The 15,988-nt window shown below is 36.9% G+C and overlaps 1 protein-coding gene across 9 annotated transcripts in view; it reads right to left on the bottom strand.

The window, feature by feature from the left end:
- The window catches only part of rbfox3a (RNA binding fox-1 homolog 3a), a 459,476-nt gene that overhangs the window by 49,693 nt on the left and 393,795 nt on the right, over positions 1 to 15,988 (bottom strand). For all 9 annotated transcript variants that reach the window (XM_016252017.1, XM_016252014.1, XM_016252026.1 and 6 more), the window contains one exon: positions 3,427 to 3,675. In XM_016252017.1, the coding sequence (XP_016107503.1) occupies positions 3,427 to 3,675 (249 nt within the window). The remainder of the gene's footprint in view (positions 1 to 3,426; positions 3,676 to 15,988) is intronic.

Below are 15,988 nucleotides of genomic sequence, written 5' to 3'. Positions count from 1 at the left end.
CTGACAAAGTTAATGTTTCATTAAGACATTAATGAAATATGCACTTCAAAAAATGCTTTTATTACTTAGATTCATTTCCAGCCAAGATATCTAAAAATTCTTAAGTCAAGAAGGATTTTTTAGACAAGTAATCTTGTTTTCTGTTTAAAATAAGCTTGTTTTGCTTCCCCCATTGGCAGATTGATTTGCTTGTGCTAAGCAAAGACTCACTTAATTTTGACTTGTTTTTTTTGAAAACAAGACAATAATTTATACTTGTCTAGAAAATCCTTCTTGATTTAAAAAACAAGAAACAAGACCAAAAATCTAAGTAAGAAAATATAGATCTATCTATCTATCTATCTATCTATCTATCTATCTATCTATCTATCTATCTATCTATCTATCTATCTATCTATCTATCTATCTATCTATCTATCTATCTATCTATCTATCTATCAGTGTTTAAGTTGATGTATACAATAATAACTTTAATTAAAAGTAATAAAATAATAAATTTTAACATGTTGCTTTAGTACAATGGCAGTATGAAAGACAATTAATTGCATTTTGAAAGTAACATGTTGTCTTAACATCACACGTAATATTTCCTTCACACAGTATAAATATATAGTAGGTCCCTCAAAAGGAGATAATCATATTTGTTGGCCCTGGGAATCGATTTCAAAAACCCCTGCCCTAACACATACAGTATATACTGGATAATCTCCTCTCACTTGTGTTTTCCTGCTAGCCTTCCCTAACACTGGACTACACTCATTCCATACAGCCGATGCACTTCTTGTTTCCGTTCCTGTTGTAGAAGAGCAACTTCCCTGCACTTCACATTCCACAAGGAATGGAGCAGCCAAGCAGCACCAAGAAATAATTGCCTGAACATTATCATACACCACCACATTGGACCTCACATCCAAACCCCCTCCCCAACCGCAACGTCACAGAAGGCTCGTGTTTGCCCACATTCGCTCATGCCCGCGTTTTTTTATGCAGTTGGGTGGGGAATGAGTCCTGCTAAATCGTTTCTATTGCCGCACTCATTCAGTGTTATCTGCAAATCACTTTCAAAGTGCTCAGCTCAGCACTTCCCCCCTTCAGAATGCCCCTACAACCACATAATTGAAACTATCTGATTGGAAAGCTGCCAAGCAGGTAGATTACATCCGATTAGGGCCAAACCAGTGCTTCACTTAAAGGGATTATCTTGAGCCGCTTTATATTTTTTTGTTCTTCTACACTTCTGCCATCCTCCCCTCCGATCCCATCATCCCTCCCTCACACCGAGATGCGAATACAAACCATCACCTGTCATCTAGAAAGAAGACACTGGCCTTTCAGTCTTGCGCAAAGCTCTAATTAATTAGACAAGGTAATCTGACTCGCAACAGGTTTAGCTGGTAACGAATACGGAGGCTTAAAGAGCGCTTATACCTGCAATATTATTAACAACGGCACAGTAAAAACTACTCAGGGAAGACGGCCAAGAATAAGTGCAGGAAATAATGGCATTGCCTTAATAACATAACATCACGCTCCTTTGAGCAGTACAGCTGTGTTTGAGTGAGTTGCAAATCACAGTTTAGACAATCCCACCCAAAGCAATATGACAGTCGTAGTGGAAAACTGTTAGCACGTACCCTAAAGAGAGGTAAGTAGTCTTTTATCGCAGAGTTACCGAGCATCTAGAGTTTGTGCTGTTGTGATCTGATATGTGATCTGATGTGATTACCGTCCACTCTCTGAGGTGTAGTGTTCCTTCTTTACTAATGATCCTCCGTGGGGAGAGAGAAAAGAGGGAGAAAGGGAGAATTTCCCTGGTGGGTTAGGCCAGAGTGACAGTTTAAGTACATCCTCCAATCGAGCCGTGGATTAGCCCAGCCAGAGCTCAGGTGCCTTTACGGGGCCTGTCAGCATCGCTTCTCAGTGATCTGCTGAGCGTGGGATTATATCTACTTCCTCTAAACCACACCACCTCAGAGCTTTACGCATATCCTAATCAGAAAGAGAAATCATATCCCAATTCATCCATCCTTCCCCCCACCCCCAAGGCCAGGAAAACCTTGTACTTCTTTCTGCATTGAAGAAAAGTTTTATGCTCTTTAATTTCTCTTTCCCACTCCTCTCTTATGACCTTTCTCTGGCTGTGTCTCATTTTACTCCCTAGTTCCATATGATGTGAATTAGCAAACTGAACACAAATTTGGGCTCCAGCAAGGTCTTTATCCTCTTAAAAAAATTAGACACTCATGGTGTTTATCAACGACATTAAATATCTTGTTAATGTAAGAAATATAGTAGTTTAGCTACAATAACAACAAAAGTAACTGTTAGAAAGTGTATTTAGATGCTTATGTAGATACTTAGATTTGCAGACAAAGTTGGGACACTTTGGGCCAAATTGTCCAATATTTACGACAACATCTCCAGTGAATACAGTGACTAAATGATGCTAAAACCTTGTATTTTACAAGGCCCATGGTATAGGTTTTTTTAAAAGGATGTGTGTCAAGCCCTGAATCCTTTATATAACATCAAATCAAATGTAAGTGAATAAAATAAAATAAAATAACCTTTAGGGATTTATCTGTCCTTCTGCTTTTTCCCCTATTTTTCCTCCCAGTGTAAGTGAATGGGTTAATCAAAGGCCTATAGGAACCAAGAACGGGCAGCGCAAACAGACAAGACACAACTTACCCACGGGACCGGGTCTAAGGACACTCTTTCCTCTCAGAGTTTCTTGTCATATGCTCAGATAAAGCACTTGGGCAGCACTCGTTAAGTGGTCCATTGAGACGTTTGTGATATTGTTAGCCATGGTAAATGGCTCCATGGGGTTTAAGATATGAAGCCATGTGATAGCCATGGTTTAAAGCTTGATAAAATGGAGAGAGAAAGCAGAAGAACTCTTTAAAAGGAGAAGGATGGTTTTTCTCTCAACGTCTTTTATTTTGTCCTATGCTTATATCTTTGCTTGCACTAGCTCTATAGCTCTTTTCATTCCACACTCTTCTATTTCCTAGCCCCCATTTCTCTTTATCTCAGTCTGTCTGAATGCAGACATGTTAAAAATGGGCCGTTATAGTCTGATCCTGACAACAAAAATGTAAAAAGTAACTCAAAAATGAATAAAAACGTCTTATTCATGGGGTAAAAAATTAACTTTTTGCCATCTCCCAATGGCAATTTACTTTGCATAAATAGATTTACACTTTATAAAACTGTAAGTTGCATTGTTTTTTTATTGAATATATATATATTTTTCACAGCAGGATTGTTTTTGTGAAATAACACAGGTTTTTCACCTTACACTAGATGCAACATAATTACATTGTGATTTTGCTACTCGTATGACTCACATGGAATTCTAAGTAAAATCAAATCAAATATAAAATAAAAATTAAACAAATATTCCATGCTAGTGGCACTCACTGGTATGCTGCTAGTCCCTGTGAGGGAAGGCGTGCTGCTGTCAGTGCCAGGTGGCTCGCTGTGTGTCTGTGTCGGTGTGTAGATAGTGAGGGCTGCAGCATGCTCAGGGACAGGACTGGGCCCCGTGTAGTCCTGCCCAGGATGGGTGTATTCGCCAGGCAACCCGTTCTGAGGTGGAGGGGGAGGATACTGTGCTGGAGCATACGGCTGAGCCATGGCTTCTGGGGGAGCAGGGGCCTCCTGGTTACCCTGGAAAGAAAGAAGGAGAGAGATTTTATCAGTGTTATTCTTACATATCTCATACTAATCCAGATTTTCTGACTCTTCAAGGAACAATGCCTGCAATGAGACATGACATGAGCGATCATCTCAAGAGCCTTGTATGCCTGGGTCGTGATAACACATGAGAGGAGAGAATGGGACCTAATTCTATGATAATGCCAGAACAACTTGCAGAGCAACTACTGCACCTGATAATCTGAACCTGAATCATACATAAGCCTCAGATATTAAAACCACTTATAGTGATTAAATCCAAGCGCTGATTCAGATCCCTGTTCTTGCTGGCAAAAGGAATGTTCCCCCTATACACTTTTCACCTGATATTCAAATGTATTAAGAGTTAAAAGAAGAAATATGTGGCTACCGTACATCTTTCAAACTTCAAAATTAACCAAACACCAGCATGATAACACCATAAATGCAGTCCAAATGACTTGTGCTCTGTGTTCAAAGTCTTCTAAAGCCATACAACAGATTATGTGAGGAACAAAGCAACGTTTAGATTATTTGCTGATAATTCTGACCTCCAGAACTCCAGAGCCTCTCTGAACGAATCAATGAATCAGTGAGTTGAACTTGAGAATTCGATCTTTGAATGACTCTTTTTCTTTGGAGGTAGTTCTTTTAAATGATTTGGACAGATTATGTTCTCAAATTCAGCTCACTCAATAATCTTCAAAAGAAAAGTTTATCAAAGAATAACAACATTTCTGTGTGTTCCTCACATACATCTATCTAAAAACTTACAGGACTTTTGGAGCTTAAAAGATATGGACAAAAATATTACATGAAGATTCACCAAAATTCTCCTTTTGTGTTCAACAGAAGAAAAAAGCATACAAATTTGCAACAAGATAAGGGTGAGTAAATTATTACAGAATTGTAATATTTGGTAGTACTGTTGCTTCCTTCTGAGGCATGATTTTTCTTTGTCTTATCAGAGAAAAGCAGCAGCATCTGAGTTATGTGGGGTCCCGGCTGCTGAATGGCTTTGTCTGGGCCCTATCATATCAGCTTTCAGAGAACATTAGAGGACTGCTTGATCATTACAAGGCAACAAACTTACTTTATAGAGCAGCGCTCGATAGATTTGCACCCGAGCGACAGGGTTCTAAATTGTTCTCTTGGCAAGCAGCATGTGCGAGATCAATTAACTGATAAATTTTTGATTATAACCTTTGATTTAAATTACAGGTTTCTAATACAAACTGCTGTTTCCCCTTTTCACGGCCTCTCTCGTCTTTTTCCTCATATTCACCTCCCTCTGTTTCACTCATTCTGTCTATCTTACGCGTTTTCTCTCGCTCTCTGTCTCCGCGCTGGAATTAAATGAGTATCTACCCCCTCATTTAGGTCTCTGTGTGAAGAAGTGTCTTTCTTTCGCTCTGTGTATCAGCATGTAAATGAATGTGCTTTTTCTTTCTTCTCATCCATTTCTCTCCCCTGAAAAGGATGCAAATGAGATTCTTTACTCTGTTGCTTTCCTGTTCGTTTTGAGTCACCGAAGAACACAATGTTTTCTAATCTTATCAGCGAACATTAGGATGTGGTGGCGCGTCATGTTTCTCTCTTCCTCTGACAGGTGTCATCATTTGTGCTAGTGGAGACTGGCTTAGTGACTGTTCTTGAAGTGCAGCTTAAAGGCCCAATGAGAAATGTTTCATTGATACTACACATGGTCAGATGGATTATTTTAGGGAGCGTGTGTATTGTGAGATGATGAGAGCTGAGAAGTACTCATTTAGACATAATGCAGGTGTGTTAGTGTGTTGATGTGCAAGGGCTGTGTGTGTGTGTGTAATGACAGATGACCTGGCTAATCTCAATGGTAAAACACTGATGTGTGTGTATGTGTGTGTGATGTGTGTATGACAGATGAGGGCTACTCTCTGGGGCAGAGTGCTCTTGTCAGCACAGGTGCTACTCGGTCATCCATACAAAGTGTATTGTGTGTTTTACTGTAAATGTGTGTTTGTGTATTGTATGTGTCTGAATCTTGCTATATAAAAGCTGCTTACCCCGAGGGACTCATATCAACGTATTAATTTTATACAAATTTAGGACCTTGGAGTTTAACCCTGTCCTGAGAGCTCATGGTTAAGAGAGGCAATAACAGTTCCTTTAACCAACCTTTGGGTAATGGGATCTCTCTTGCACTTACTGTGCCTGCTCCTTAATTAATCAAAATCTTATGAGCTTAAAACATAAAACACCAGGCACCCCTGGACACAAACGACTTCTTGTTTGGAACCACCTAAGTATTTTGTACAGACAATAATATTCTTGAATCTGAACTCAATATGAATCGAGAAGGTAAACAGAATGCAGAATTGCATTTTGATTCAGTGAAGTAGAATTAAAACAAATTGAAATTGAGAGAAAAAAATATGCCTAATTCTTTCTTTTCCTAGAAATAAAGAAGAAAAAAAGAAATATATGTATAATGGTTTGTGTAAAAACTGTATAAAAATTTAAATATTAAAATATTATATTAATATTAAAAACATTAAAATAACACGTTTATATAAAACATTATTTATTAAATATAACATGTTTATATAAAACATTATTTATAAAATAATAATAAAAAAATTATTAAAATAACATAAAATTATCAAAAAAGATATTAGAGTAAAACAATATAGTATTAATTTTTTTTTAGAAAAATAAAAATATTAAAAATGCTTATAAAAGAATGATTCAAATGAATACAATTAAAACTACATAAATCTGTGGTGCTTGAGAGCTGTTGGCTCTTGAGGATTCATGTTTGAGCATACGGTCATTTCCCAATCCCATTCTCTCAGCTTTCCTGTCCTTCTCAAATGTTCTATAATATGGGCTAAAAAGCCCATAAATAAAATTACAAAAAGAGAAAATCTCAGCAGAATTTGGTCTCCTCTGCCTTTTCAACCGCTGTCCGTTACAGAAGGCCAATGAAGAGCTGTAGGAAACACAGAGCCTTTCTTTCCCATTTCTGCTTGATTGTTATTAACCTTTTTTCACTGACTAAGCAGCATTAGGCAGCAGCAGCAGCTTTGGCTGGGGAGGGATGCAGTTTAATAGAAGTGGGGAGAAATGCATTAATGTAAATGTAGTGGAAACAATGAGAGGCCCTGCCATTGACATGTTGGCCAACAAATGAGGCTGTCCTCTCAATTAGAGTCAATGCTCCATTATCCAAATGAAAAACGCACTCTTCCGTGGCCGAACGCACGACGGACAGGTGTGGAGGGGTGAGAAGGACTGAGGAATAAGGAAGCCGGAATTTTATTACTTCTCAGTTCTTTCTATCTGTTTGCACTTTCTAACAAGTGTCTCGAAGTTCCAGAAGTTCAAACCGAGACGCTGACGCAACACGCGATGTGCTAAGCATCGATGTACAGTTCCGTTTCGATTAAACATGTACAGTTTGATACACAAACTCACAAGCCCGTACTGCAACTTCAGTTATGTGGGGCACCGAACTCAAGTTTTGACAAGTGCGGGTGTTCTATTGATTAGATGTGGAAGTTTGTCTCTCTGAGTCAACATCTCCGTCCATCTAACTCTGCATCTCTTTCTTTCATCCCACACCTCAAGTTGCACCACCCAGGCCGTGTCTGACTCTCTCCTAGTCAGAGGAAAAAGAGCGAGGCAGCCCATAGCCTGGGGTGGATATTGTAATTCACTAAAACATTAAGCAGTATTGATGCAGCCCCCCCGTCTCAAAGCACCAGTGGGGGTGAGGTCTGTCCAGCGGCCTGAAAAACAGTAGATAAGCATGACAGGGAGGGGTGGTCTTCACTCTGTCTTGGGATGTGGGCAGAAAGCAAGGTGGTGGTGGAGGGGGATCCGGGTGAGGTGCTCGCACGCCCATAAAGTCTGCCGGATATGGCTTTCGCTTGAAATCACCTTTTTATTGTCGTGTGTGTTGACTCCGCACTATGAAAAATTCAGCAAAATGGACGAGTAAGCCACATTTTCCAAAGATAAGATGAAGGATAGAGAACAGCTTCCTTTGCATCTGGCGGGCTATGAGGCGGATGAAACAGTCAGTAATCCAGCCTCCCATTTTCGATGTGTTTTTTCCAGCTCTTGCACCTGCAAACAACATAATGTGCTTTGTTTTCTCCGTTTTACACCTGTGCTGAAGGTGTTTGGTCTCTAAACCTGCCTGGCCTATGTACTTTTGGTTGTTGTTGTTTCTATATGCATTAGGTTTTTTTTCTGGAAGGTTAAGCAAAAATGACCTAAGAGAGCTGACGCCCGATTAGCTCCCATTAGATCGGCCTGTGGTCACAGAGAGCTTGAGTGATGACCTGAGCTTATACCATACTGCACCACAGACGCCGAGAAGATGTGCGGTAAAACCGAACCTCTGGGACTGTCCGTCATCGCAGCGGTCAGAGAGTGACCACTACATGATGTGAGGTTACGGAGAGATGAGAGAGACCGATGAGAGAGAAAAGTTGTGGTGAAATGTCTGAAGTCAGTTGAAAGAGTTCCTTAGAACTCGAGTGCTTGATTCAGTTGAGAAGCCTTTTAAATTCTAATGGAATTCCTGCTAGGATGAAGAAATTCCAATGTTAATTTACTTGAAATTACAAATGCGGAATTTAAGATCATCCAGTAACAGACAGCATTTAATATTATGGTTTATAATATTATATCTTATATTTAACTTGAAAAGGAAAGTTTGTCAAGATAAACTTTGAATGTTGCTGTGATAAGCTCGTTTGGAAAGTTTAAAAAGCCTTGAAATTTGACGGTTATAAGGCAAGAACGAAAGATGGACAATATAATATAATATAATATAATATAATGTAATATAATATAATAGCATAATTTTTTTAACTAGAACAGGAGAGTCAAACAAAAGTTTAAACATTAAAACAAAAATATTAAAAAGTATTATTTAAAATAATGCTATAAATGATTAATTAATACTTTAATAAATTTTTTTCAAATATACATTCATTTAACAATCATATAATTCCTAAATGTATATTTCTTGTAAATCTAGGAAAGTGTTCCAAAAAGAAAAAAAAGAAAAACAACATAAAACATTATTAAAATTAACATTTTGTATTATTAAAATACTCAAATTAATAAATTGATTAATTATAAAAATTAATAACATGAATTCCTCAATGTGTATTTAAAAAAAAAACTTGAACAGAAAAAAATAAAAAAGTTTAAATAGACAGAGAGACAGCTCATTTTCTTTTAAACTGAAACCAGACATAGGCTAATCATGTTAAAATTCTTTGAATTTCAGTTTACATTTCAATTTCTGTCAATTCAAAGGTCTTTTACAATTCAAAGTTCATGAATTCAAAGAGAGTCAATTCTGAAATTCTGATTTTGTCCAACTCAACTGTACATTATAGCAGTGCTGAAAAGCCTTCAGCACCGCGGACAGCTCCCATAATGCACTGGCGTGAGGGAACAGAAGCTTGCTGTAACATCAGAGGTCTGACCTCTCTGTCTTATAACACATTTAATATTCCTATAGGAGTGCACACACTGAATTACACAAATTCTGTTCCATCCTCCATCATACAGTAAAACCCGACATGATTTAAAAATGGCCATTTCTGTTATGAGAAGTGCCAAACCACACAGGAAATACATACAGGCTTCATATAGGGAAGCCAAAACAAACCGTTCATCCTTCATCTTACAGAGGCAGACTGCGAGACTGAACTGAGAACGACGCGGGGCCATGGAGCGGAGAAAAATCACTCGCTATGTGGTTTTGTTTTTGATAAACTTAAATCAGAAATTGATATTTAATACAGCCCTCCACTGCAGCAGCTTTTATTTAATCAGTGCCCTTTCCACATCGTTCTGTAGAATGAGACTCCGATAGCTTAGAAATGTGGAAGACAGAAACGAGAGAGCGAGTGTGAGAGAGAACCGAAGGAGGAGAGAGAAAGATCTCCATCAATATGACTGAAGCCATGCCACACTAAAAACATCCCTCGATCCTTGTCGTCAAATTGTGCCCGTAAATGATGAGCTAAATGGCATTATCCACCCCCAACCCCTATTCCTCCACCCTCAGCCAGCCTTAGAGCCCCAGCCGATGCTCGCTAAATGAATTTATTTTCCTTCCCAATGGGGAGAGTGAGTGGGGCATCCAAGTCATTCAAGCCAGGATTTAACCCTTAGCCTTACCAACGGGACCACAAACAAAAAGCCCAAGATTGCCAATAACTCAAGACTTTTCATCAGTTTCAAAGGGAGGCCTTATGCAATTTTTGATCAACACTGTTGGCAAATGCTTGCGAAAGCTCGACACAAATACGGGAAGGAATAAAAATCCTCAGTGGAGCAGATCACGGTTGCTCACAGATCCGCTTGAAGTTTGAGATGTTTTGCAAGTGAGTTGGACAGGCGTGTAAGTGACTGTCACTAGACCAGAGAGGATAGAAGACGCCGCTACATCAAGAACTACACTAATCTGACCACAGAACAAAACAGGACATTTTTATATGAATCTATTGCCTCAAACACACACATTGTACACACATCAGAGTTACTTATTTCAAAATGAATGGGGAAAAAAACCTGAAAGAAATAATAATAATATCAAAATGTCTGTGCATGTTTACGACAGGTAGTATAAAATTAATATAACTGTGTGGAAAAAATACATAAAAAATATTCAAACGTATTATATATATATAGGTAACACTTTACAATAAGGGTACATGAATAATCATGTACTAATGCCTAAATTAATACTTAATTCATCAAATACTAATGATTATTAACCAGGCTAAATACTCGCTGTGTTAATACATGTGTATTTGATAGTAAGTATAAAATAAATCAAGTGTAAATCAAAATAAATCAATAAAGGGAATTAATAATGATTGTGGGCCCTCTCAAGTAAAGTCATGACAAAATAATGCATTAACAAGATGAGTTATATATATATGCCTCAAACACACACATTGTACACACATCAGAGTTACTTATTTCAAAATGAATGGGGAAAAAACCTGAAAGAAATAATAATCCGTTATTATTATAACAGATCCGTTAGATCAAATGTGTAAAACAGATGAATGACTATCACTAATATTTTGTATTATTCGTTTATGTTTAGTCATAACGTCAGTATTTAGGGTTTGTTTCTGGTGGGACACTTATTAGTGTCGCACTCTAGGCGCTCGCGGTTTGCAGGCATTTTAATCTAATAAATGTTGGCTGCTTTTGTAAAACCGAATTAATAATTAAATTCATGTTTGCATGTGTGTTTTATTGGAAGTTATGTACAGTAATAAATGGTATTATTTTGTCGTTTAATTGTGTATGCTTCAGTTAGCATAAGCTTCTGGAGGTGCCATATATGATGTAAATAAATAATAAAAGAACTATAAATAACCTTTATCGTTGTTTGTTGTACCGGTGGTGTAAAGGAATAAAGAAGACCCTTATAGCATGTTTAATGGTTTTTATTTGATGATTTGTTAATGCATCATTGTGTCATGAGTTTACTTTGAGGGGCCCATCATAATTAACTCATTATTAACTATCCATACACTAACATTAACTCATGGCTTGTTAATGCATTATTTTGACATGACTTTACTTGAGAGGGCCCAATAATAATTAATTCTCTGTTAACAACCTACTAAACTCATCTCATGATTGATTTTATACTTACTATGAAATACACATGTACTAACAGCGATTATTTAGCCTGGTTAAGAGATGTGGTGTGGATTGTTCTACAAATGTTCTTTGTGGATTTTGAGGTTTTATTTTTATTTAGCTGTTATATAAGAGTGAGTGGGGCATCCAAGTCATTCAAGCCAGGATTTAACCCTTAGCCTTACCACCGGGACCACAAACAAAAAGCCCAAGATTGCCAATAACTCAAGACTTTTCATCAGTTTCAAAGGGAGGCCTTATGCAATTTTTGATCAACACTGTTGGCAAATGCTTGCGAAAGCTCGACACAAATACGGGAAGGAATAAAAATCCTCAGTGGAGCAGATCACGGTTGCTCACAGATCCGCTTGAAGTTTGAGATGTTTTGCAAGTGAGTTGGACAGGCGTGTAAGTGACTGTCACTAGACCAGAGAGGATAGAAGACGCCGCTACATCAAGAACTACACTAATCTGACCACAGAACAAAACAGGACATTTTTATATGAATCTATTGCCTCAAACACACACATTGTACACACATCAGAGTTACTTATTTCAAAATGAATGGGGAAAAAAACCTGAAAGAAATAATAATAATATCAAAATGTCTGTGCATGTTTACGACAGGTAGTATAAAATTAATATAACTGTGTGGAAAAAATACATAAAAAATATTCAAACGTATTATATATATATAGGTAACACTTTACAATAAGGGTACATGAATAATCATGTACTAATGCCTAAATTAATACTTAATTCATCAAATACTAATGATTATTAACCAGGCTAAATACTCGCTGTGTTAATACATGTGTATTTGATAGTAAGTATAAAATAAATCAAGTGTAAATCAAAATAAATCAATAAAGGGAATTAATAATGATTGTGGGCCCTCTCAAGTAAAGTCATGACAAAATAATGCATTAACAAGATGAGTTATATATATATGCCTCAAACACACACATTGTACACACATCAGAGTTACTTATTTCAAAATGAATGGGGAAAAAACCTGAAAGAAATAATAATCCGTTATTATTATAACAGATCCGTTAGATCAAATGTGTAAAACAGATGAATGACTATCACTAATATTTTGTATTATTCGTTTATGTTTAGTCATAACGTCAGTATTTAGGGTTTGTTTCTGGTGGGACACTTATTAGTGTCGCACTCTAGGCGCTCGCGGTTTGCAGGCATTTTATTCTAATAAATGTTGGCTGCTTTTGTAAAACCGAATTAATAATTAAATTCATGTTTGCATGTGTGTTTTATTGGAAGTTATGTACAGTAATAAATGGTATTATTTTGTCGTTTAATTGTGTATGCTTCAGTTAGCATAAGCTTCTGGAGGTGCCATATATGATGTAAATAAATAACAAAAGAACTATAAATAACCTTTATCGTTGTTTGTTGTACCGGTGGTGTAAAGGAATAAAGAAGACCCTTATAGCATGTTTAATGGTTTTTATTTGATGATTTGTTAATGCATCATTGTGTCATGAGTTTACTTTGAGGGGCCCATCATAATTAACTCATTATTAACTATCCATACACTAACATTAACTCATGGCTTGTTAATGCATTATTTTGACATGACTTTACTTGAGAGGGCCCAATAATAATTAATTCTCTGTTAACAACCTACTAAACTCATCTCATGATTGATTTTATACTTACTATGAAATACACATGTACTAACAGCGATTATTTAGCCTGGTTAAGAGATGTGGTGTGGATTGTTCTACAAATGTTCTTTGTGGATTTTGAGGTTTTATTTTTATTTAGCTGTTATATAAGTTATATAAGAGTTTACAGGGAAAGAGTACAACACAAAACAAGATCAGTTATTAGTGTATTTAGTATTTTCTACACTTAATGAGGAAGATCAACTAATCTTTTTCCACCCAGTAATGTTTATGGCAAAGCTGAAGATGTAAAAAGCGATTTATTTTAACAACAGTTAAAAAATGATAGTATTAAATTCTTTTAATTTATTTCAAAGTGGGAGTATTTCTTATTCTTTCTTAAAGAGGCTGTTTGTTAATTTACCCATAAATGTTAAAGGGGTGGTTGACAGGTTTTTTTCTAGGCTTGATTGTGTTTATGGGGTGCAGTCTAACATGTTTAAAAAAAAAATTGTTATTTTTCACATAATTTACCTTTATTCTACACCGCTCTGTCCCTTCTCAATGAGTTCCTAGTTTTATGAAGCCCCTCCCTCAGAAATACGCGATGGGCTCAGATTGGTTAGCTGGCCCAGTGTGTTGTGATTTGCTAAACTGCCAGCCTGCGCGTCTAATCGTCACGCCCCTCAGCTTAGTGGCATGTGCTCCGGTTGTATTGTAAACAATGGCGTCATCAATATTGCTTATTAATTTGAGCCCGAATGAAATGCAGAGGACATTAGTGAAGAGGATCGCACATAACCTGTGCAAGCACACAGCTCTAAATGGTATGTTTTTTGTTTGTTGTTGTCTCATACGTTTAGATACACTGTTATTTGTAAATGCTACTGCTTATGTTTGTTTTTAATATACAGTTTTATCCTGATTAAAGCTTTAATACAGCACGGCAACCGCATGCGCGTCCAAGTTTAACGCGTCTCATAGCTATGTGAAAAATATCTGTCTGTCTATACGCATAAAGTGTATAATTGGAACAGTTCATTGTTGGAGCTGAGCTGGTGAGCTGATGATCTGAATGAAAGAGAGATCATAATTAACTCATTATTAACTATCCATACACTAACATTAACTCATGGCTTGTTAATGCATTATTTTGACATGACTTTACTTGAGAGGGCCCAATAATAATTAATTCTCTGTTAACAACCTACTAAACTCATCTCATGATTGATTTTATACTTACTATGAAATACACATGTACTAACAGCGATTATTTAGCCTGGTTAAGAGATGTGGTGTGGATTGTTCTACAAATGTTCTTTGTGGATTTTGAGGTTTTATTTTTATTTAGCTGTTATATAAGTTATATAAGAGTTTACAGGGAAAGAGTACAACACAAAACAAGATCAGTTATTAGTGTATTTAGTATTTTCTACACTTAATGAGGAAGATCAACTAATCTTTTTCCACCCAGTAATGTTTATGGCAAAGCTGAAGATGTAAAAAGCGATTTATTTTAACAACAGTTAAAAAATGATAGTATTAAATTCTTTTAATTTATTTCAAAGTGGGAGTATTTCTTATTCTTTCTTAAAGAGGCTGTTTGTTAATTTACCCATAAATGTTAAAGGGGTGGTTGACAGGTTTTTTTCTAGGCTTGATTGTGTTTATGGGGTGCAGTCTAACATGTTTAAAAAAAAAATTGTTATTTTTCACATAATTTACCTTTATTCTACACCGCTCTGTCCCTTCTCAATGAGTTCCTAGTTTTATGAAGCCCCTCCCTCAGAAATACGCGATGGGCTCAGATTGGTTAGCTGGCCCAGTGTGTTGTGATTTGCTAAACTGCCAGCCTGCGCGTCTAATCGTCACGCCCCTCAGCTTAGTGGCATGTGCTCCGGTTGTATTGTAAACAATGGCGTCATCAATATTGCTTATTAATTTGAGCCCGAATGAAATGCAGAGGACATTAGTGAAGAGGATCGCACATAACCTGTGCAAGCACACAGCTCTAAATGGTATGTTTTTTGTTTGTTGTTGTCTCATACGTTTAGATACACTGTTATTTGTAAATGCTACTGCTTATGTTTGTTTTTAATATACAGTTTTATCCTGATTAAAGCTTTAATACAGCACGGCAACCGCATGCGCGTCCAAGTTTAACGCGTCTCATAGCTATGTGAAAAATATCTGTCTGTCTATACGCATAAAGTGTATAATTGGAACAGTTCATTGTTGGAGCTGAGCTGGTGAGCTGATGATCTGAATGAAAGAGAGTGAGTGAGAGAGAGAGAGAGAGAGAGAGAGAGAGAGAGATGCAGAGCTTGTGCGGAGCAGGGGGACGTGAGGAACAGGATTAAGAACCGCTGCTTTCGAACATCGATTGTGAAACTTGTGAATCCATTAGAATTGTTAGAAGACAGAATCAATATTCATATATAAATATTTTTTTCCATGCACATTCCCCTAGTTTTGACGGCATGGCAACAACTCTTCCTCTTCTCTAAAGCAGCGCAACATGGCCTCGCCCCCTTTGTTGCCTGTTTCCATGGGCGGGGTTTATGTAAATGTCTGGGTTTGTGACGTCACAAACCCGGGAAGTAGCTCATTGTAGTCCCTACGAGTTGTTTTTGTAGGCACTAAACTGCCATAATTTTAGACGATATCTCCATTTGCATTGAACTTTCAGCGTCGCAACTTTGCAGATATTGTTTATGCTCAAACAGCAACATTACACACTAGCCAACGTTAAAAAAGTGAAATTGCAATCAACCACCCCTTTAATTAATGCATTAACTATCAAACATACTGTATACTAACATGTAATTAAGGCTGCCATTATTCATGCGTGAATCCATATGACTCCAGTTGTAGTTAAGGATAGCTCTTCATTAGTTCATGATTAGTTAACAACTTTAATAATCATTATTATTTGATGAATTAAGTATTAATTTAAGCATTAGTACATGATTATTCATGTACCCTTATTGTAAAGTGTATTG

This window comes from Sinocyclocheilus grahami, unplaced genomic scaffold, assembly GCF_001515645.1.
Source record: "Sinocyclocheilus grahami isolate Dianchi unplaced genomic scaffold, SAMN03320097.WGS_v1.1 scaffold26.1, whole genome shotgun sequence".
NCBI classification, from domain to species: domain Eukaryota; kingdom Metazoa; phylum Chordata; class Actinopteri; order Cypriniformes; family Cyprinidae; genus Sinocyclocheilus; species Sinocyclocheilus grahami.
The sequence above is the reverse complement of the archived record's forward strand: the minus strand, read 5'-3'. Positions and strand labels throughout refer to the sequence as shown.